Genomic DNA, 24,294 nt, shown 5'->3' on the forward strand with positions numbered 1-24,294 from the left:
GAGTTGCTTCGCTTATAACATTATAGTTTGTTGTCCCAGGAATTAATACACCAAAAATCAGATCAATCGGATGATTAGATCACAAAAAATTTGTTGTTAAAAAGTAAAAAAATCAACATGTTTAAAATGGACGTACGGACATTTTGTTAATGGTTATAGAGTTGCTACGCTTTCTAAATCGTACCTAACTATTAAAGGAATCACCATTCAAAATTTTAAATCGATAGGACAATTCTAACATGCCTAAATTAATGAATAAAAGCTATCTATCTCGGACGGACAGACGTACGGACGGACGGACAGACCCTAATTATAGAAAAGCTTCGCTTTTAAAAAGAATATTTAGCAATACTCATAAGAAAATAACAGGATGTTTGTTTAATAGGGGGGAACTTCAACGCCCCCCCCCCCCCCCAAACCTATTAAGGTCCAGAAAGGGTACCGACCGTTTAGGGTTAAACATAGAGTGAATTCGCTACTAAAACTTAAACTCTAAAGTCATCCTAGATGTAACACGAATGTTATTTAGTTTCCTGCGAAGTTGTCTCCGATACAACCGCTAATTTTTAAAATCAAATTAATGTTTTTGATATACAAAATAATAATCCTTTAATAATTTTTAGTGCATTTAGATATAGAATGTAAATATTCTAAATAGAAAAAAATAATTTCTATCTAGGCGTTGCAAAGTTTTAAGTTCGCCAAATTTGAGATATGCCAGAAAGCCGGACCCACCTTTTTCCCCACAACCAACATTGTAAATAAAGGATTTTTATAACAATATAATGCTAAGTCAACTAGAGCTTTAAATACAGATTATTAAGTAGTATTGCTATTCTATCACTAATGTCTGTTCGTCCGTCCGTTCGTTTGCTAAAACTTTTCTCTACATAGATTATAAATCACAGAGAGAGGGGACAATGGGCTGTTTATTATAATAGTCAACAAAGTTTTATAATAAGGTTTCTTATTCGTTGGCTTTACAACTTTGGGAACTTTAGTGAATTTTGATTGGGTGTTTCGTCAAGTTGAGTGTTCAAACGTTTCAACCACTAAATCTACAGTAGTTGTAATTTCATAATCATCATTGGGTATGTATGAACATTATTTATCGGCAATTGTCTTATCCCTTTAGATCCTTGGATTATAATAGCTTTAAAAAATAAGAAAAATGATTATACAATCTTATTTTAAGGTTACATTTTATAGGTATAGAGATGCTTTTACATTATGCCAAATCATCTTATGAATCTTATTGGGATCAACAAATCCTGTACGGTTGGATTGAAATACCCCATACATGAAAAGCAACGCGTTATAACAAAACGGAAGGGTAATGCCTGGACTTAAAAGCAGACATAAACCAGACACGTTCAAACCAATTTAGGTTAAGGAAATCTGTTTAAAATGGGCAGTCATAATAACCAGCAAAAGAGGAAACACTTTATTGTAAACTAGCGGCATCACCCCTAGCCACAGGACCAGTAGGTAAAATTACCTGAAGAGTAGAATACAATCGGTTCAGTGGTTACCGAGTTCTTAAGGGACAGACGGACAGACACCAAACTATTTTGTATTATAGATAATACTGCTGCCCAAATTTAAAAAAAAAAATTGTGTAAGAACTTTGGGGACTTGAATTTAATGTGGTTGTGAGATTAAATTTTCGCGCTTCGCGCGTTAGTTCACCTATCATGAGACGCTTCTTTTTGTTCGTAGCAGACCTTAATTTTGTTTTAAGGGAAGTGTACAAAAATTTTGGGCACGCTTCGCGCCGCACCCGAGCAATTTTTCAAATTACTCAATTGTGATATTGTACAAAATATCTTGTACTATGTTATGCTATTTTGTATGTATATGTTTTTCTCATGAACTACATATTTTAAATTCTATTGTCCTTCTAAATGTCCTTGTATACATTAAAAGCGAAGCCTTTCTATAATTAGGGTCAATCCGTCCGTACGTCCGTCCGTTACGGATAGCTTTTTTCGTTAATTTAGGCATGTTAGAATTTTCCTATCGATTTCAAATTTTGCTTCGACTCTTATACATTTATATTCTAATTATTCAGATCTGATTGTATACGAATGTTAATGTCCGTTTGTCGAACGATTTTAGTGCTTCGGTTTTATGGATGTTGTCATCCTTGTTTAAAATAGAATTAACATTATTCTAAATATAATTTTAAGATAAACAATTGATAGAATGTGCTAATAGATAAATAAATATCAGCAAATGTTGAATAAACATTTACCCCTTATTAAGTTTTATTGTTGGAGATTATCATGAAAAATATAAAGTTTTCTTACTATGATTTAACTTTTATTTTCAGAACTTTTAATTAATGTTTTAAACCAAATTGAAAATAGGGGGGGGGGGGTCGTTTAGGTACAGTTAGGTTTAGTTATATTGGGTACGCAGCAGCCCTGCAGGGTTAGAGCCTTTGGTATGGATTAGGCATATGAAAAAAAGCTTTCCACCATATTTTCAATTTAGCCAAAAATAAGAGTTTTTCCAGTATGGCTTCGAAACCGATTGATATCCGCTGGATGAGAACCGTTATTTAGCCATACTGAAAAACCATGTACAGCATCGTATTACATACAAATTTCCACAAATATTAAAATAATAATCATAAGATTAATCACAGTTTTGTTAACCCGTGCCTTCGTCACCTCTGGACTAACAAAACTGGTTTTAATATTAATTTTTTTTATTTTAATGTTCGCGGAAAGCTTTCTATAATACGATGTCATAAATAACTATTTCACCCCCCCCCCCCTGTTGTTTAATATTGAGAAATAGCCTAAAACCTTTTAATTGATATCTGTTAACGAAATGTTAGGAGAGTGTGAAAATAAAACTTAATATGTGAAATTTCAAAAAGTGCTAATTAAGCTGTCAATCAATAATTTCTGTCAGTTTTATACAAAACATAAAATTAATTATAATTCATAATATTTTTAAAACTTTCTAGTTAAAAAAATGTTTACTAGTGGCGTCTATAGAGTTTTGGCACCCCCTTTAAACAAAAATCGAAATGGTTATGAGCTTTAATGGGATGTAATACAGACTACAAGTCTGGTGTCTTTTATAGGGTTAACAGGGCTTTTGGGAGGTGGACACCTAGGTGGTTGTTTACCCCCTTAATTTTGTCAGGGAGGTGGACACACACCCATTCTACACGCTTCTGATCTTTACATATCAAATTGATTTATGGTTAGAATAGTAGTATCTATGTTTAGATGTTTAGACTTGCTACGCCTTCAAAATTATGCCTAATTGTCACACGATTATGCAATTTTGATTTCTTTAAAATTACGATATGAGCTATACGTTATACTATATGTGGACAGACAGACACACTCTAGATATAGATAGATTCGTTTCAACAATTAAGTGAAATAAGCAAATTTAAAATTTTCCTGGGAGGGGACATTGGCCTGTTTATTACACTAGTCCCCAAAGTCTTATAACAATGTTTTCTTATTTGTTGGCTTAACAACATCAGGGACTTTTATTGAATTTTCTTTGGTTGATTCATTTAGTTGAGTTTCCAAATGTTTCTCAACCACTAATTTTAATCTACAGAAGGGGTAATTTTGTGTATCATCATTGGGGATGTAGATCAATTTATCGGCCATTGTCTTATTCTTTGGATCCTCAAAAATTTCCTTAGAATCTTTTCGTAAGAAGCACATAAAATTAAGATTAAACCTACAGACACACAGGCATCTAACAGTAAAGAGATAATTTACAGACAGCCAGGCAGACATTCAACCTCTTTTATTATTATATTAAAAACTAAATTTGTTAATTCCCCAGTTTAATAAACGCCGATTAAGGAAATACATACATTTTTTCCAAGATTTATTTAAAAGCATAAAGATTAACGCATAGACAGACCTATTTTATATTGGGATTTAAACCCAATTTTATTGATTTCCTGGTTCTTATTAAAACAGCTTAAGAAAAGCCATAATTTTTTTTCTTCAAAATTTCTCTGAAAAGCACATTGATTAACCCACAGACAGACATGCCAGCAGACATTCAACCTCTTTTATTTTTATATTAAAAACTAAATTTGTTAATTCCCCAGTTTAATAAACGCCGATTAAGGAAATACATACATTTTTTCAAAGATTTATTTAAAAGCATTAAGATTAACGCAAACGCATAGACAGACATAGGGGCAGTCATCCAACCTATTTTATATTGGGATTTAAACCCAATTTTATTGATTTCCTGATTCTTATTAAAACAGCCTAAGAAAAGCCATAATTTTTTTTCTTCAAAGTTTCTCTGAAAAGCACATTGATTAACCCACAGACAGACATGCCAGCAGACATTCAACCTCTTTTATATTTAGATTAAAAACTAAATTGCTTGATTTCCTGGTTTTATAAAAAACGGATTAAGGTAACTCATTAATTTTTGTACATTTTATTATGTCATAAATTCCAAAATAATATCACCCCCTTTCCCCTACTTCCTGAGTCTAGAACTATTAGGGATCTTAAGGGATAAGACAATGAATTATAAATTGATGTACATCCCTAATGATTGTAAACAAAATTACTTTGTAGGTAAATAATTATTTGTTATGAAAAATTATCCCACAATTTTTTTTAAAAATTTGAGCGAAGACGCTTAGGACGGGAGAGGAAATTGGGTTGTTTATTAGTCCCTAAAGTATTATAATAACGTTTTCTTATTCGTTGGCTTACTTAGGGATTTTCCTAAATTTCGATTGGTTGGTTCATTTAGTTGAGTGTAAAATTGTTTCAGCCACCAATTATAATCAACAGAAGGTGTAATTTTATGTATCATCATTGGAGGGATTTACATCAATTTATCGGCCATTGTCCTATCCCTTTAGATCCCTGGTAGATGCTAGTCAAATGGGTAGATTACTACTGACAAAATAAGGGATTTTACCAAAGGGGAGGAGATTTGTATTTCCTTGGCCCTTAATATAACATTTAAACTATCTCAGAAGAGTAAAGTTTATAGGTATCATATGTTAAATCAAGGAATTTTAACTGAAAGTTGGTAAAGGATAGTTTTGACTTTTAGTCATGTTAGGTTAGATTATATTGCATACGAGAGAAAAAGTAACCCCCCCCCCCCTCCCTATTTTCTAAGTATTTTTTTAAAATTTAGAGTGAGTGAATCAGTGCTTGACATTAGTTTCCGAGATCTAACCTGACAATCAAATATTTGTGCTTAAAAAGTCCCTTATCAACCTTATTTTGAATACAAAATATATGGGGGGGGGGGGGGGGGAGGATTTGATCCTTGGGTAGAGGATAACCAAGCAAAGTCTCCCGCCGGAATTAAACATATACCCCTTCCACCCCCTCTCTCCCCAATCCATTCATTTCAATATCTAGTACTAGAGTTGGCTCGATATAACTATATCTCGCTATTGGCTAGTGTTCTATAAGCTAAGTATATATCTATTTATCTGTTTCTCAATAAATCAATTTTCCGCCCCCACCACTACTATCTAAAAGAAAGTAGTGAATATTTAATAATTTAAATGATTTTAAGATTTCTTCAATTATATTTTTTTTCAGTTTACCATCACCAAAGGGTTAATATGATTAAAATTTTAGTTTCAATATTTGAACACACAGGAAGTGTCGCCACAATCGAATTCTTTTAAAACAGAGTTTTCTTAAATTTACTATATTATTAATTTTGATTTTCTTTTTTATGATCATAAATTAAATACATCAATATAATGTAAATAGCAACATGAAATGAAAAAAAAAAAATTTATTTTTACTAAAGTAAATAATGGGTCTTATCGTTCTGGGCAATGAGAGTTTATTATGGATTATTGGAGCACTATGAGTTTAAAACAATTATTCCTTGGAAAATTTGAGCTCATTTATAGACATTTATTTCCTATATAGATCTGTCATGGATCTTGAAGCAATAAAGCAGGCCCTTTTGTAAATGTTAAAAATTGGAAGAATCTATTAAATAAAAGTTATCGCAAATATACTTAGTAAATAAATAGAAGGAGAGGGCCGGTTATGTGCAGGGGTAACACCATTTCATTTATCAACTTTCAAAAAAATAATCCTTGTAGATAAAACTATTTATGAAGGAATTTAGCGGAAGTAATAGAATATAGGTGAGACTTCTGAATCTCACAGAAATAGATGCGAAAATTGATAACAGATAAAATAAAAACGGTAGGTAATAAATTATAAAAAGCTAGAAATCGCCAAATTACTTGAAAATAAGAAAGAGGATAAAAATATAGAAAACCACGAGGACAACATCTAATTGTTGAAAAATTGTAGACTAATGCAGGACAGACGGACGGACAGAGAAAGACGGACTTTCGGATATTTTAAATTATAGAGAAGCTTCGCCACAAAAAAAGGGTCGGAGATAGATAGTGTTAAAAGGTGGTAGAACAATGTATGACAGACGGAAGAATAGAAGACAGACATTTTGAATTATAGAGTAGCTTCTCTACTGAAAGGACTTACTTACATTTTTTTAGAGATGCTTCGCTTATAAAATAGTACCTTGTCGTAAAATGAATTAGTAATCCAAAAATCAGACAAATAGGTTTAAATTGTTTTAAATGGATGCACGGACTTTCTGGTAACGATTATAGAACTGCTACGCTTTCTATATCGCACCTAAGTGTTATAGAAATCATCATAAAAATTTTAAAATCGATAAAAAAATTCTATCCTGTTTAAATTAACGAAAAGAGCTAACTGTCCCGGACGGACTCACGTTAGGACAGACGTACCAACCCTTATTATAGAAAAGCTTCGCTTTAATAAAAAAAGGGTTAAAAGGTGGTGGATCAATTTATGATGGGATAGTAAAATAAGACCCCAACCCATGTTTCTCAAATTACAAAGAAAACTTTAGAAAACGCCGCGGGTGTGAACGTGCATATTGTTTATCAAAAAGATCAATTTTGAGAGGCGAAGCTTTTCTATATTGACGATTTGTTCGTTAGTATTCGTTGATTTGATACAATCTATCTATATAACAAAGCTACTCTAAATGGTTAGAGAGAGAGACTGGATGAACTGTAAACTGGTACCCAAAGTTTTATAACCACGTTTTCTGATTAGTTAGTAGTCCAATCTTTTCAATCAACAATTTCCATCTACAGAAGGGTTATTTTTATTCACCTTCATTGGGGATAAACATCAATTTATCATCCATTATCTTATCCTTTTGTTTGTCTAACTAAACTAACCATTAAACTAAATATTTATATCTATTATATTTTTGCTTTTCTGTAAGTTATCATCCTTGTCATAAAAAGATCAAATTTAGAACTAATCATTTTGACAACTTTGTGTTCTATATTTTGACAGGTGTGGATGTTAGAATTATTTTGAGTCCCACGATCATACCAGGGAGGGAGGGGACATTCAGATATTTATCACACTAGTCCCCAAAGTTTTATAATAACGTTCTCTTCTTCGTTGCCTCAACAACTTTGGGGACTATATTGAATTTTGATTGGTTGATTCATTAAGATGAGTGTTCAAACGTTTTAACCACCAATTGTAATCTACAGAAGGGTATTTTGTGTATAATCATTGGGAATGAATATAAATTTATAGATCATTGTCTTATCCCAGCGATCATGCATTAATAGCATCAGGTTCTAATCCTAGATAATACCATAGAAAAACAAATGATAATATATATTTATTACTCGTTATTTCGCACCATAGATCTAGGAGAGGGTGGGGGGACGGTCAGAAAAATAGCCTAAATGCAACCCAAGGCATTTATAAAGCTTCCCTGAAAAATACAACCATTTCGAACAAGCATTTTAGAGATCCTTAGCTTCAGGAAAACCTAGCTACTTTATTTCATACCAATATGTTTTTATACACAGATTTTCCTAACATTTGAAAATGAGATAACTGGTTTTAATCCAACGGAAATAAATCTGATTCTGACGTATGTTGAAAAAACGTCATGTTGACCTTAGAAAAAAAATACATATATTCCTTTGCGTTAGGGACTAAAAACAAACTTCAAAAACATATTTTGCTTATTTCAGATTAGGTTAGGTTTAGTAAGTTCTAGGAAAGTCCCACAGAGATAGTGTCCCAAGGACCCAATAAAACTAAATTTTTCATATATTTTTATTATCCGCGGAAAATTGTCCATGTGCGACGCGATACATAATTATTTTAATAAATAAAAGGTTTCGTGATTTTAAAAAATATTTGATCAATATGCTTGTGTAATAATTTATTTGTAACTGATATATTTATAACAATAACAACATTTTTTATATGATCACATTGTACTTAGAGTTGATAAAAATAATATTTTTTTTTACAATATACAAATAAAAAAATCCCTTCCCCCTATCCCAATTTGCTTTATTTTTACTTTTACATGAAAAATTCTTTGGGGTAAGGAGGCTAGAATAGTTATTTACCACATCGTATTATAAACAGCTTTCCGCTGATATACAAATGTATAATTATATATAAGATTAAGACCATTTTTTTAGGTCCGATATGCCGAAGGCACAGGCTATGATTGTATAATTCTATACTCCTAGAAAACTGGATACAATACGATGCTATACATAATTTTTCAGTATGTCCGAAAACCTGGTCTAATCCACCGGATATGAATCGGTTTCGAAGCGATACTGGAAAAATTAATAAGATAAGGGGGAAGGATTACTACACTTACGAAATAAAGAATTCATTCCAAAATAAATAACATCAAAAGTTACTTATATATATAACAAAAATAACAACATCCATAAGTAGCGAAGCACAAGAAAATTATGGACAAGCGGACAAAGTGAGTTATAAAGCAGATGATCATCTAACATGAAGAAAAAACTGGATGCCCATTAGTACAGGGAATCATCAATAAAAATTACATCTGATCATCTTAAATAACAGCCTATAAAATCACATATCCCCCCAAGCGTTGCGTACGGACTGACAGACAGACAAAATAAATTATAGAATAGCTTGCAACTAAAAATCTACTTAAAATTAAATAGAACTATAATAAAAGATTGAACATGGTTTGGTCTTGGCATTAGAGTAAAACACTTGAGGGGGAAGGGGTTAAATAACTGTATGAAGGACCTTGTGCCGACTCTCAATTGGATCTTTGAAAATCAAACCATAGTGTCGAGAATATTAACACAGCCAAGTTGCAGAAAACAATTTGCTAGCAGACGAAATAGGTCCTTGGAAAAGGGAGGCAGGTAGTTGTCAGTATATAATTAAATTATACTATAGATCTGTTGTCTTGGCAAATTGGACCCTGAAAAAAAATTATTGGTTTCACATAAAAAACCTCTTAAGCATTTAAAACCTCCCCTTTGTTTTTATATTGAATTGAAAATAAGAAAGATGTTTTTTTTTTATAAAACCCTGCAGAGTGTCCTAACCATGCAGGGCTACAAAGTACCCAATATAACCTAACCTAACCTGACCCAAAGTAATAAACGAAATCTAACAACCTCCATATTAAATTTTTTTTAAGTATGGGGTCTGGATGTGTTTTCAGTGCTCAACAAGGAACTTTGTGTGAAAGCAAAATAATTTTAATAATTAAAATAAAAACGCCGCCCTGCAGATATTTTTAGCATTTAGTTAAGAACTTAAATAATACCATCTAGCGGTGAAAAAATGTTTTTGATAAATAGCTGATTTTAATGTAGATTGAAAAAAAAAACAATTTTACGTGTCCCTAGAGGCCTCTAGCGACGTAGCCGCTAGTATGATAGCATTTTGCTATGAAAAGGATATTTTAGTATCAGTAAAAAGTTAGATGGCTATTTTTTGATTATTTGTATAACAGACGAAAAAACAGCCTATTACTCTATATTAAGTCCTAATATCAATAGGACTAATTGGCGTTTTCCCTCAAACTCCCAGGATAAGCATAGAAACCCATACCCCACTAATTTTAGAATAAATAGAAAATAAGAACGGGGGAAGGGGGAGTAGTTTTGTCTACTAGTCCTGAATATACATATAACACAGTGATATTTTGTTCCTGTTTTGGGAAAAAGGCATTCCCTCTACTCTAACTATTAATGTCGCACACCTGACATACCAGCAGTAGGAACCATTTTTTTAATGTCTTTATTTATGCCGCAGTCACAGGTTTGTTCTACCTGCTACAAGCCATTAAATTGAGTGTTCAAATGTTTCAGCCACTAATTTTAATCTACAGAAGGGGATGAACATTAATTTATCGGGCATTGTCTTATCCCTGAGCAGAACTATAGTGTTAATAATTCCTGGAAGTTCTACCTGTTACAAGCCATACTGACACAGCAAGGTGTAGAACTATAGAGTTAATAATTCCTGGAAGTTCTACCTGTTACAAGCCATACTGACTCAGCAATGTATAGAACTATAGAGTTCATAATTCCTGGAAGTTCTACCTGTTACAAGCCATACTGACTCAGCAAGGTGTAGAACTATAGAGTTAATAATTCCTGGAAGCTCTACCTGTTACAAGCCATACTGACACAGCAAGATGTAGAACTATAGAGTTAATAATTCCTGGAAGCTCTACCTGTTACAGACCATACTGACTCAGCAAGGTGTAGAACTATAGAGTTAATAATTCCTGGAAGTTCTACCTGTTACAAGCCATACTGACACAGCAAGGTGTAGAACTATAGAGTTAATAATTCCTGGAAGCTCTACCTGTTACAAGCCATACTGACACAGCAAGGTGTAGAACTATAGAGTTAATAATTCCTGGAAGTTCTACCTGTTACAAACCATACTGACTCAGCAAGGTGTAGAACTATAGTGTTAATCATTCCTGGAAGTTCTACCTGTTACAAGCCATACTGACACAGCAAGGTGTAGAACTATAGAGTTAATCATTCCTGGAAGTTCTACCTGTTACAAGCCATACTGACTCAGCAAGGTGTAGAACTATAGAGTTAATCATTCCTGGAAGTTCTACCTGTTACAAGCCATACTGACACAGCAAGGTGTAGAACTATAGAGTTAATAATTCCTGGAAGTTCTACCTGTTACAAGCCATACTGACACAGCAAGGTGTAGAACTATAGAGTTAATAATTCCTGGAAGTTCTACCTGTTACAAGCCATACTGACACAGCAAGGTGTAGAACTATAGAGTTAATCATTCCTGGAAGTTCTACCTGTTACAAGCCATACTGACTCAGCAAGGTGTAGAACTATAGAGTTAATCATTCCTGGAAGTTCTACCTGTTACAAGCCATACTGACACAGCAAGGTGTAGAACTATAGAGTTAATAATTCCTGGAAGTTCTACCTGTTACAAGCCATACTGACACAGCAAGGTGTAGAACTATAGAGTTAATCATTCCTGGAAGTTCTACCTGTTACAAGCCATACTGACACAGCAAGGTGTAGAACTATAGAGTTAATAATTCCTGGAAGTTCTACCTGTTACAAGCCATACTGACTCAGCAAGGTGTAGAACTGTTGTAGTTGTTTACTATTATCCTCAATGCATGCTAGTAAGTGCATAGCACGCTTAGCCCCGACATCACATTTTAAACACCGTTTCAACAATTCTTTCAGCTCTCTCCGAGTCTAAATAATGATAGGAGTTAGAATGTTGTTCTATGTTAATTTACCCCTAGGGTAAGAAGATAGGGATGGAGAGGGGGAAAATTCCCGAAATAATTTTGCCCCCTCCCAAATAAAAAAAAACAATTATTTAGATATTTAAATTAAGCAAAATTTTATACAGACAGTCACACAAAAATGGTCACACTTTGCAACAATTTCATAAAAAGGGACAATTTTTTTTAGAGACCATTGAAATTAATGCGCCGCTGCTCAATAATTAGGGCCAATTAAACTGCTTACCTCATTTATAATTTGCAAGTCTTGAATTGGTATTTCATTGGCTGATTCCTTCTTGATGGTAAACAGGTGAATATAGATCAACAAGGGAACCAAACTTCTATCCAGTCCTGGAAGATTGATTTTTGTTTCAAGAATGTAGGTTGTCTGTCTGTCTGTCTGTCTGTCTGTCTGTCTGTCTGTCTGTCTGTCTGTCTGTCTGTCCGTCTGTCTGTCCGTCTGTCTGTCTGTCTGTCTGTCTGTCTGTCTGTCTGTCTGTCTGTCTGTCTGTCTGTCTGTCTGTCTGTCTGTCTGTCTGTCTGTCTGTCTGTCTGTCTGTCTGTCTGTCTGTCTGTCTGTCTGTCTGTCTGTCTGTCTGTCTGTCTGTCTGTCTGTCTGTATGTCTGTTGTCTGTATGTCTGTCTGTCTGTCCGCAGAGATCCTATTAACCACTGACGGCAGGAAGGGAGGGAATATTGGCCTATAAATTACACTGGTCCCCATTCTTATTTGATGGCTTATTAACTTATAGACATAAAAAATAGAAGAAAAAAATATTTTACTTTAAGCAACGAGTCTTCAATCATTCTATCTTTATGTATGACGAGGTTTACAAAATAAAAAAATATCCTAACCTCAACAACAAACGGTTGTTTTAATATTTGCATTTTTGGACATTGTTTATAGAAATGGATATACAATAAACGTGGATAATATGACATTGTTTCAATATTTACCTTTGAAAAAATTTCCAATATTTTTGTACATATTGTAATGGTGCTTTCTGATTGCTAGCTGTTTCACTTCTTTCTCTCTTAATAATAAGAAAATTAATATATGATCACACTAATATGCATAGATTACATGAAAATTAATTAGATTGGTATCTTAATAGCAATTTAACCAGAGGCTAAAACTCTGCTTAAAAGCAGTCCGACCGCCATAGATTCTAAACGTTACAAGTGTTTAAACGTTACAACCACTGTTTTTAATCTAAAGAAGGGTAAATTTGTGAATCATTATTTGGGATGTACTGTACATTGTACATCAATTTATCGGCCATTGTCTTATCACTTTAGATCCCTAAAAGTTACAACCGCTTATTTTAATCTACAAAAGGGGTAAATTTGTAAATCATCATTTGGGATGTACATCAATTTATCGGCCATTGTCTTTTCTCTGATACCTACCCCAGTCCGTGAGTGCTGATATCTGATGGATCTGTATAGATGAACTGATAGGTGACTGGCGGGGGGAGGTTAGTCCAGGCCATGCCAAGCTCCAGAAATCGGTCTCGGATTCCGAACAATGATGTTTGAGCTTCCTAACAAAATAATAAAAATATATAGTTAGGGAACTGAAGGGATAAGACAATGGTCTAGAAATAAATGGACATACCCATTGAAGATACATTTAGTGGTTGAAACGTTTGTACACTCAATGTGGGTAGAGATACATATAGATCGTGCCACCTATATAATTTTACTTTAACATTTTAAAGCCCCCAAAAGTTGCTGGACACAGAGATACCGAAGGAAAGGGTTAACAAAACTGTTTTTAATATTATGACTGTACATTTTATATATAAGTAGAAAACTGGATATAACCCGATATGATACATGATATTTTAGTATGGCTGAGAACCAGTTCTAATCCAGTGGATGTTAATCGGTTTCGAAGCCATACAGACAAAGGCTCACCTGTTCTACAAAGTTGTTAGCCGAGTGTCCAAAGAAAAAATCAGCCAGGGCCACATCCTGGCATATGGACACATTCATCTAAAACACAACAAGGATGACAACATCCATAAAAGCGAAGCTCTAAAATCAGAAGGAAGGACTAACTAACAATAACTCTAGTAGAGTGTCAGAACTTAATAAGTAGAACATTGATTTCTAAGTCTTAACGAAATTTTACATACATTTGTTGCAAAATATAGGATACAGTAAAAGGACATACTTTAATTTTAGGATTTGATTATAGTACTGTACCTTGTTGTCCTAAGAAGCATATAGACAAACATTCTTTTTGGTTATAATTATAGGAAAAACGGACGTACGGACCGACCATAATTATAGAAAAGCTTCGCTTTTAAAAAAGGGGCTGGGATTAGGTAATTTATAGGTTTGGGAAACCGTAGGAATAGGAATCCACATGAGAGGGGAGGATTATATTTCAAGGGGTGAGGGCCGGTACACAAATACCAACCTCCATAAACACTTCACAGAAAAATAATTTAAATATGACGTCCAATAGGGGGGGGGGGGTAATGGGGTGATTACCCCCCTCCCGCCTCCCATAAAAATTAATTTTTGGGAGCCGTAGGTGAGCATACAAGAAGGGATACATCTTTATTGACCCTTTTCAACCCTCCGAACTAAATTTGGTTGCACGCCCTTACCTTTAGAAAGAAGTAAAAGAATAGTTATTTCTCACATCATATTATAAACAGCTTTCCGCAGATATGAAATGTACAATAATATTCGTAGAAAACTGGATATAATACGATGCTAGACTTAGTTTTTTTCGTATGGATGAGAACCGGTTCTAATCCACCGGATATTAATCGGTTTCGAATGAATACAAGAAATATAAAAAATATTTCAAAACCTCTCTAAATAAAAATTATCATGAATAATTTTTTTTTATTTTACTAGAAAATATTAAATAATGAAGCTAGGAATGAATATTGGCTCTTCAATTTATATGAAATTATTCTGGAAACTAATTATCTTTAAACATTAGCAGCGTCCCCCAGAGGACATTAGATGAACTTGAGAGGAAAGGGGGAGGGGAGAGTTTTTAATTTGTGTTTCAAAAAAAAAAGGAAAAAAATTGGATTATGGAAAGAAAATGAAGTAGCGGGTTTCGCCGTGTTTTCAAAGTAGCTTTTGATAGGTTATTTTAGGTTGGGTAAATGTTAATTATTGCCCCGATAGTTTAGGAAATTGGCCCCGCAGGGTTAGAGCCACCCGTAGGGGCTTGAAATATGAGAAATGCTACTGTTAAAATACGACGAAAACCACTATTTTCTTTTCCAAAAGTTTCTATGGAGAGAGGGATTTTTCCTGGGTAGATTTTTATTAGGATGGTTGGGGTACCCTCCCCTACTAAAAATAATTTTAAACCTTCCCGTGACAGTTCGGCCGTTCAATTAGCGAGATCCTTCGCTACACACAGACAGACATCCTGTTACTTTCGTACAGAGATATCTACGGCTATATCTAAAAATAGATATTAATCTTCTAAAGGGACCTTTAGGAATCTTTATGGTTATTAAGAACCATATTAGTCTAGCGGTTTGCGAGATCTTTCGCTACACACGGACGGAGAGACATCCTGTTACTTCTTTTAAATGATACTGAATAATTCTGGTTGAAAATGAAAATAATTCTGTAATTTGATGTAATGTAGAAATACAAGGAAATTAATTCTTGATAATTACGTATTTCAATAGAATATAATTACAGAGAAAATTTTGTTTTAAATACAAACAAGGATGACAACATCCATAAATGCGAAGCTCTGAAACGGTAGGGCAAACGAACATTAACACTTGTGTCAGAACTGGATAATCAGAATATAATGTATAAATGTCGAAACAAAATTGTAAGTATTTTTTTGAATAACTGCTCAAATAAAGGATAATGTTTAAGGACATACTTACATTATTTTGGACTTGATTATAGAGATGTTTCGCTTATAACATTGTACTTTGTTGTCTTAGAAATCAGTATTCCAAAAACCAGATCAATCGGATCATTATATCAAATAAAAAGTTGTTAAAAAAAGAAAACAAATAAACATGTGTGTAATGGACGTACGGACATTCTAGTAACAACTATAGAGTTGCTACGCTTTCTAAATCGTACCAAACTATTACAGGAATAACCATGTAAAGTTTGAAATCAATAGGACAATTTTAACATGCCTAAATTAACGAAAAGGCTATTCGCTCCGGACGGACGGACCGACCCTAACGTTAGAAAAGCTTTGCTTTTAAAATTCAAATACGGATTATCATTACCGGAATAATCTATACGTCGTATGTATTTCGTTAGAATGAAAATATTGAGGAAATTTTGTTACAAATACAAAAAAAGATATTTTAATACGGATTATCATTACAAGCAGGGGCGTCCAAGCTTTTTATTTTGGGGGGGCTAAAATTTTTTTAAGGGGGGGGTAATTCGGTTTTGGGGGGGTAAAATGGCGCGCGAAGCGCGCCGCAAATTTGTTTTACCCCCCCCCCAAAATGTAAAAAAATTTTGGGGGTGCCTACGGCACCCCCAAATTCGTTTGGGGGGGGGGGGTAATCGCCCCATTACCCCCCCCCCCTTGGACGCCTATCATTACAAGGATAATCTACAGAAATGAATATAGAATGTGCGTGGATATATTGACAGGGGATAATTGCTAATATGGACCTCATTTCTTGGTCAGTTCGTACATCCAACATGACGAACGTTAAGTTGGCGGATAGGGGTATTATTATTTTAGCCAGCTGCGAGTTTTAGATTATTAGAGTACATGAAAACCTGGTGCAACATCCAATTAATTAATATATTGGTTTCTTTAGAGAGGATCTCAAGGGAAAAGAAAATGAACGATAAATTGAATTACGCTCCCATGTATTAGCGCTAACAAAATAACCCCATAAGCAGATTAAAACTATTGGCGGAAAAGTTTGGACACAACCCGATACATTTTTGGAGAGAAAAAAACCCAAAGTTTTGAATGAAAGATTATGTTTATAAAGCTTTGGGTACCGGTATAATAATTTACGTTTAATGTCCCCTCCCTCCCTGGATTTACAACAGGATCTTAACTGAAAACAAACAAAAAATAATTGGAACAGTTAGTGAGATCTTTTGCTACCACGAGAAAGACAAAACTCAAACTAATTTTGTTTTAACAAAAGGAAGATATCCTTAGCGGTCGTCAGCCGCATCGTTTTTAACCTTATAATAAAGTAACAGGATGTTTGACTGTTTGTACCAAAGGATCTCGCTAACCGCTGACCCGATAGGGTTGTCCTTTACACGGTAGCTTATCATAGGTCCTGAAAAGGTTTATAACATTTTGGGGGGAGGGTACCACCACCCTCCCAAGATAAATCGCCCCTAGAAAAAAATTACCACACCCCCCTAGGAAATAAAAATTGGGGTTATAGAATTCAACTCCCCTCTCCTCAAGTGCCCCTAGTAGGAAACAAGAAACTCACATTTCCCCTATTTCAAGGACTGTTGGACGAACAGACAGACAAAGTGAATAGTAGAGTAGCTTCGCTACTAAAAACATAAACCATTTACATACTCGGGGTATCATTACATAGAGTCAGCAGGATATGTTAAATAGCAACCGAGAAAATCACATTTCCCACATAGCGTTAGTGACTGACATACTGATAGACGAACAGACAGACAAAGTAAATTGTAGAATAGCTTCGCTAATAAAAGTTATTACCTTAGCTAGAGTTAGTTGAGCTTTTCTACTGAGTTTCTAAAGATAAATTTGTAATAATTTTATTATCATAAAGCAAAATTATTCATTTATATGGCCCATTAGATATTTTATGGAAAAAATACAGCTTCGACTTTAAAATAAAAGGTTCTAGAAACCTATCTTAAGGGATAAGACAATGGACAATAAATTTATAAACATTAACAATGACGATAAACAAAATTCCCTCTTCTGTAGATTACAATTATTGGTTGACACGTTTGGACACTCAACTTAATGAATCAACCAATCAAATTCATTAAAAATCCTCAAAGTTAATAAGCCAACGAACAAGAAAACGTATTAAAACTTTGGGGACTAGTGTAATAAACAGCCCAATGTCCCCTCCCTCCCTGGGAAAAGGCGCATGATAAAAATGTAATTATACATACCTGAAATTGTGGCAGCTGCAGGAAAAATGCCCAGAATGCCTTGGCCTGAGGCTGGCAAGATAGTAGTAGGGACTTGTAATACTTGTGGTGGGCGGAGCTGAGAGGATGTCGGGAGACACAGCGGTCATAAGAGCGGTTATTAGTACGGTAACCACAGCGGTCATCAGGCTGGTCATCAGAAGAGTCACCAGGGAGGTTACCAGAACAGCCAAGAGTGCAGTTATTAAGGTGATGACCAGTGCACACAGCACATAAGTCATCAGGACGATCACTAGTCACCAGGTCCACTAGAGATTCCAAGACACCTGTTTTATTTTTTCTGTATTAATACGTATATTGTCTATCAGTCTATCAGCGAAGCGCCTGAGCTTATAGAATTCGAAAAATATAGGGTTAACAGTTACCACTAATAACCTCCTTATATTTAGATTAAGTTGAAACAAGGTAGGTAGTTCCTCATTTTTTAGACCAGGTTGGTCATTATTCATTACATATTGGGACAGTTGGGTACTGGGTAGCCTCACAGGAGTTAGACATATAAAAGAAACTACAACCCCACCCCCACCCTCCATTTTTTAGGGACATTTCAGTGTACAACAGGTAGTTTGTGTAAAAGTATTTGTTTGTTTCTCCTACCTCTGTGATAATAGGGAAGCTGGAAGGTGAGGTAAGATTTCCTAATATCCTGCAAGAAACTTTTCTCAGCTGCTGGCAGATGTAGCTGGATCTGGGGGACCAGAGATAGATCCATACCTTCCTCCATATAGTCTACCTGTACACAGGGACACAGCCATCATTTGAAGCATCTCTATAATAAAGTCGGCACTTGAACACTAAACCCCTACCCCCCACTTATTTTTTTAATTAGGTTTTTCCTTGTTTACTTAATTTAGTCAGGTTAGGTAAAGTTATGTTGGGTACCCCTGCAGGATTAAGTAACCACAGATAGACGCCCTGCGAGGCTAAGGCCCCCGGGAGAGTTACGCATCGGATAAAGAACACTACCCTCTTCCGTTATTTTCAACCGGCACTTTGTGTAAAAACTCCATTAAGTCTAAAATGTATTCTGTATTATTCAAGTATTTTTGATATAGAATTTCTTTATGATAATTTATTTATTTATGATTTTATTTGATAGGCCTATAGGTATACTTTCGCTTTTATGGATGTTGTCATCCTTGTTTTTATAGGAAGCATAAGTAAGTCCTCTTGCACGAAGACGTTATATTAGGTAGTTTATACAGGGATCTAAAAGGATAAGACAATGGCCAGTAAATTAGTGTACATCACCAATGGTGATACACAAAAATTACCCCTCCTGTAGATTGAAATTATTAGTTGAAACGTTGGACACTCAACTTAATGAATCAACCAATCAAAATTTTTTAAAGCCTACAATGTTTTGAAGCTAACAAATAAGAAAACATTTATATAAAACTTTGGGGACTAGTGTTACAAACAGCCCAATGTCCGCTCTCTCTAGTTTTTAAATCCAAATGATAGGGCTTCCTTTGAATGTGTTACTTCATCTGAAATATATAACATTATTAGTTTTCATAGAAACTTTTGCCTGTTTAAAATTAAAGAGAAATCAGGGAAAATGGAAGTTGATTCTGACAAACAATCCTAAGTGAAAATTTACCCTCAACCCCCTTTCCTTTTTTCTTCCCCTCTTACCAACTTCCCTTTCAGATACACCGAAAAACAAGTTTTACTCCAACAAAATATTTAATTTTCGGTAATTACAAATGGAATTAATTAGCTAAATAGCAGCTCCTGAATAGAAATCCTTATACTAAAGTAACAGGATGTCTGTGTGTTTGTCTGTGTGTTTGTACCGAAGGATCTCGCTTACCGCTTAACCGATCGGGTTCTCCTTAACAGGGTAGCTTCTCATAAGTCCCGGGAAGGTTTATACCTATTTTGGGGGAGGGTACCACCACCCTCTCAGGAGAAATCGCCCCTAGAAAAAAATTACCCCTCCCGAAAAAGAGACTTAAACGAAACATAAAACAATTGTTTCTGTAATTAGATATTTTAAATAAAAAAAACATTCAAAGTGCCACTAGAGGCCTCTAGGGGCGTAGCCGCTAGTAGTATAATATAGAAATACTAAAAAACTTACCTTCGTTATTTTTGTGTCTGATAGGTATAAGTGGAGGAGGTTCCTGTAATAAAAAAATAAAATTTTGGATAGGTTTTTTCTATTCCTTTTCAAAAATATTTTCCGTAAAACTTATAAAAATTGTATTTTCTGTGGACAAGGAACCAGTATTCTTGCAAACAAACTCCTTTTATTTCTACCCCCAAACCCAGGGACCTCAAGGGATAAGACAATGGACGATAAATTGATGATACACAAAATTTCCTCTTCTGTGATTACGATTATTGGTCGAAACGTTTGGACTCTTAACCTAATGAATCAACCAATCCAAATTCATTAAAAGTCCATCAAGTTGGTAAGCCAATGAATTTAAAAAGGTCAATACAAAATTTGGGGACTAGTGTAATAAACAGTCCATTGTTCCCTTCCTTTCTACCCCCAAACTAGACTTCATTCAGAGTAAAAACATAAATGTTTTTACCCCAGCTTATACCAACAACGAAAATAATTCGGAAAAAAATCACGAAACCTTTACGTAGTTTAAGCTGTCATTGGAGGCCAACACATCGTAGAATTGATGACCTCTACATCTGCACCCCCCCCCCCCCCTCAATATTACTTTAGATTTATTTCGCTTGTTGGTTATACCTTATTCCTAAGTTTACCCCCAACAAGTATACCAAAAAGACCCCTCTCTCCAACCGTCGAAATAATGTTCTACCTTTGGTAGTTTAAATTCTCTCAAATTAAATACAATTTTTAGAAATATAAACTAACGGATATTTGAGTGGAAGATAATAAGGTGAATATCCCCATAATCTAACCATTAATAAAAATACAGGCGCCTTCAATACATGGATAATTTTTAACGGCATTTGTTATGACGTGGTTTAATCCGCGAATCAAACCCATCACCTGCTCCACAACCTACATTTTAATCATGTACTTACTGGTAACTGTTGGCATTCGTTTGGTGATTCTCCAACTAATGATCTGATCACAGCTCTCACAGATCTAAACAGATAGTTTGGTGATTCTACAACTAGTGATCTGATCACAGCTGTCACAGATCTAAACAGATAGTTTGGTGATTCTCCAACTAGTGATCTGATCATAGCTGTCACAGATCTAAACAGATAGTTTGGTGATTCTCAAACTAGTGATCTGATTACAGCTGTCACAGATCTAAACAGATAGTTTGGTGATTCTCCAACTAGTGATCTGATCACAGCTGTCACAGATCTAAACAGGTAGTTTAGTGATTCTCCCACTATTGATCTGATCACAGCTGTCACAGATCTAAACAGATAGTTTGGTGATTCTCCTACTAGTGATCTGATCACAGCTGTCACAGATCTAAACAGATAGTTTGGTGATTCTCCTACTAGTGATCTGATCACAGCTGTCACTGATCTAAACAGATAGTTTGGTGATTCTCCCACTAGTGATCTGGTCACAGCTGTCACAGATCTAAACAGATAGTTTGGTGATTCTCCAACTAGTGATCTGATCACAGCTGTCACAGATCTAAACAGATAGTTTGGTGATTCTCCAACTAGTGATCTGATCACAGCTGTCACAGATCTAAACAGATAGTTTGGTAATTCTCCCACTAGTGATCTGATCACAGCTGTCACAGATCTAAACAAGAAGAATTTCATCCATATGTGCTATTAGGGTCGGTCGGAACGGACGTAAGTTCCAAAAGGTTAGCTTTTTTCTTTAACTTAGACATGTTAGAATTGTCCTATCAATTACAAACTGTGCATCATGATTATTCCTATAACAGTTAGGTACGATTTAGAAAGCGTAACAACAATAATCGTTACCAGAAAGTCCTTACGTCCATTTAAAACATGTTGCTTTTTAACTTACTAGCTGCTGTGCTCCTAGCTTCTAGGGACTTTTATTTAAATGGGTAGAAAAGAGCAGAATAGCCTAAAACCAATCCAAGACTTAAATCGAAAATAAATAAAGTTGCCTAAAACCATCCCTGCACCAATGTGAAGGTTCTCTACTATGGAGAACCTAATCGGTTCAGCAGTTAGAGAGATCCTTCTTTACTGACAAAAAAAGCTTACTACTTTATATATTAGGATAAACAAGTCCTTAAAATGTAAGTATGTTCTGTATTTTATCACTTTTATGGGTGTTGTCATCATTGTTTTAGGTATGTGTGTGGGTGTTTTGTTTATACCTGACTATTTCTGAGTTAAATTTATATATACATAATACATATTCCATAGAGAAGCAGTGCTTTTAACAAGGACAATTATGACCATACATATAAGCTCAATAGTAATAATAATATACTATTACTTTTGTGTACTGCCGACTATCTTGAATTGTAGCCGAGTAAATTATCTTTTCACTCACCTTAGTTATTCATCATCAAAGGGTTGAAATCATAACATTTTAAGCTGTCTAGCTTGAATAGCAGCCGAGTAAATTATCTTTTCACACACCTTAGTTATTCATCATTAAAGGGCTAAAAATCAAAACATATTCTAGCTGTCTATCATGAATAGTAGCCGAGTAAATTATCTTTTCACACACCTTAGTTATTCATCATTAAAGGGCTAAAAATCAAAACATATTCTAGCTGTCTATCATGAATAGTAGCCGAGTAAATTATCTTCTCACTCACCTTAGTTATTCATCATCAAAGGGTTGGAATCAAACATATTCTAGCTGTCTATCTTGAATAGCAGCCGAGTAAATAATTTTCTTTTTTACCTTAGAGATTCGTCTATGATGGGTTGAAAATCATCAACATTTTCTAGCTGTCTATCATGAATAGTAGCCGAGTAAATCTTTTTATGTCTTACCTTAGAGATTCGACATCAAAGGGTTGAAATCATAACATTTTGTAGCTGTCTATCTTGAATAGCAGTCAAGTAAATAGTTTTCTTTCTTACCTTAGAGATTCGTCTATGATGGGTTGAAAATCATCAACATATTCACCTTCATCAAAATAATTTGTACTACATTCAACTTCTAAAAACAAATGATCCTTTATAATAAAATAACGGGATGTCTTTGTGTGTGTCTGTACCAAAGGGTCTCGCTAACTGCTGAACCGATATGGTACTCCTTTACAGGGTAGCTTCTCATAGGTCCTGGGAAAGTTTACAACTATTTTAGGGGAGGGTACCACCACCCTCCAAAGAAAAATCGCCCCTAGAAAAAAAAATTTCCCTCCCTTCCCAAAATGAAAATAATAAATTAATTTGTACCCTTGGTAGCAAAATGGTCAGTCTTGGTTGAATTCTCCAAAATTGGGAAGTATATTCTGCCACAAGTGCTGGAACTAGCAGCCGATGATTCAAGATCACCTTGGCTTTGAGAGTCCCCACAATGTTTAGCAGCTGCCAACTCTTTGGACCTTGACTTGAAGGCAGCAAGCTGATCCATTAGATCGTTCAATTTTCTGTACTTTTCGAGGTAAGTTTCAGGTAAAGTTTCATTAGTAGCTGCTGTATGAACAGCATCTCCAATCTGAGGTAGTATAAACGGTGAGGTTACTTGAGTAGCTGGAGCTAATGAAGATGGATATAAATGGCTTGCAGCAGATGTCGATGTAGTTGTTGATAATGAAACAGGTTTGGGTAAAGCAGAGGCATGCATTGCCGAGTATCTTGCCTCAAGACCTGCTGAGGTTGCATTAATTAATGATGTAGATGAGGTAACGCCTTGGGTTGTTGTAAGATGGGAATAAGTCCTGGTTTTAGCTGTATCAACATTTAAAAGATTAATTGGACAATGCTGGTTGATATGACCACTACCATGGGGCCTGGAGGGAGGGAATAGCATGGTCCAGAACTGGTTGTTGGGTGGCAGGCCAGCAGGCAGGCTATGGCTGGAGCTGGTGGTACAGGAGGCAAGCCTGGCCAAAAATTGGCCAGTAAGGTTTTGGTAGGTTATAGAAGGCAGACATTTTGATCTGCAGCTAGAAGGTACGGGGGGAGAGAAGGAACCTAAAATAAATTCTGAATTGAATAGAAATAGTGGTAATAAAGTATGAACTAAAAATTTGTAAGTTTAAAAGTTTTTTTTGAAGATATATACTTAATTATTGGAAGATTTTTTTAAAGAAAATTGAAAATAATTTTTTTTTTTAACAATACTGATTAATGTTTCAAAATGTATAATACTGTATAATAGAAAAAGAAATACTATTTTCTACTGGCACAATTATTTATTACTTGTCCAACATCAGATTGTCATGTACTCTAATAAAGTGAAACTGGCAGCAGGCAACGATTAAATTTTCTTGAAAATCCTCACCTGAGTTTATGGTAGTTGAAGATGTTATTGTGAGATACTTGGCCTGGGGTGGTGTTATACCCTCCATTCGGGGTCCTGTACCCACCAGGTTTGGTTGTACACCCGCCAAGTGGACTCCTGCACCTGTCAGGGAGGGTTGTACATCCACCATAGAGACTGGT

The 24,294-nt window shown here is 34.8% G+C and overlaps 2 protein-coding genes across 2 annotated transcripts; both read right to left on the reverse strand.

Annotated features, from left to right (window-relative positions):
* Nucleotides 1–11,446: 11,446 nt before the first annotated feature.
* LOC145305438 (uncharacterized) lies at nt 11,447–18,505 on the reverse strand. Its single transcript, XM_080147054.1, has 8 exons — nt 18,379–18,505; nt 17,743–18,047; nt 17,315–17,350; nt 13,549–13,626; nt 13,039–13,172; nt 12,586–12,662; nt 11,873–11,979; nt 11,447–11,593 (listed from the first exon to the last, which is right to left on the reverse strand). The coding sequence occupies exons 1-8, from the start codon at nt 18,503–18,505 to the stop codon at nt 11,447–11,449; spliced, it is 1,011 nt and encodes a 336-aa protein (XP_080003180.1).
* Nucleotides 18,506–23,066: 4,561 nt separating this feature from the next.
* LOC145305798 (uncharacterized) lies at nt 23,067–24,294 on the reverse strand. The gene is made up of 2 exons (XM_080147611.1): nt 24,134–24,294; nt 23,067–23,823 (listed from the first exon to the last, which is right to left on the reverse strand). The coding sequence occupies exons 1-2, from the start codon at nt 24,282–24,284 to the stop codon at nt 23,072–23,074; spliced, it is 903 nt and encodes a 300-aa protein (XP_080003737.1). The 5' UTR covers nt 24,285–24,294; the 3' UTR covers nt 23,067–23,071.

This window comes from Acartia tonsa, chromosome 14 (assembly GCF_053477335.1).
Source record: "Acartia tonsa isolate MP-2025a chromosome 14, ASM5347733v1, whole genome shotgun sequence".
Taxonomy (NCBI): Eukaryota; Metazoa; Arthropoda; class Copepoda; order Calanoida; family Acartiidae; genus Acartia; species Acartia tonsa.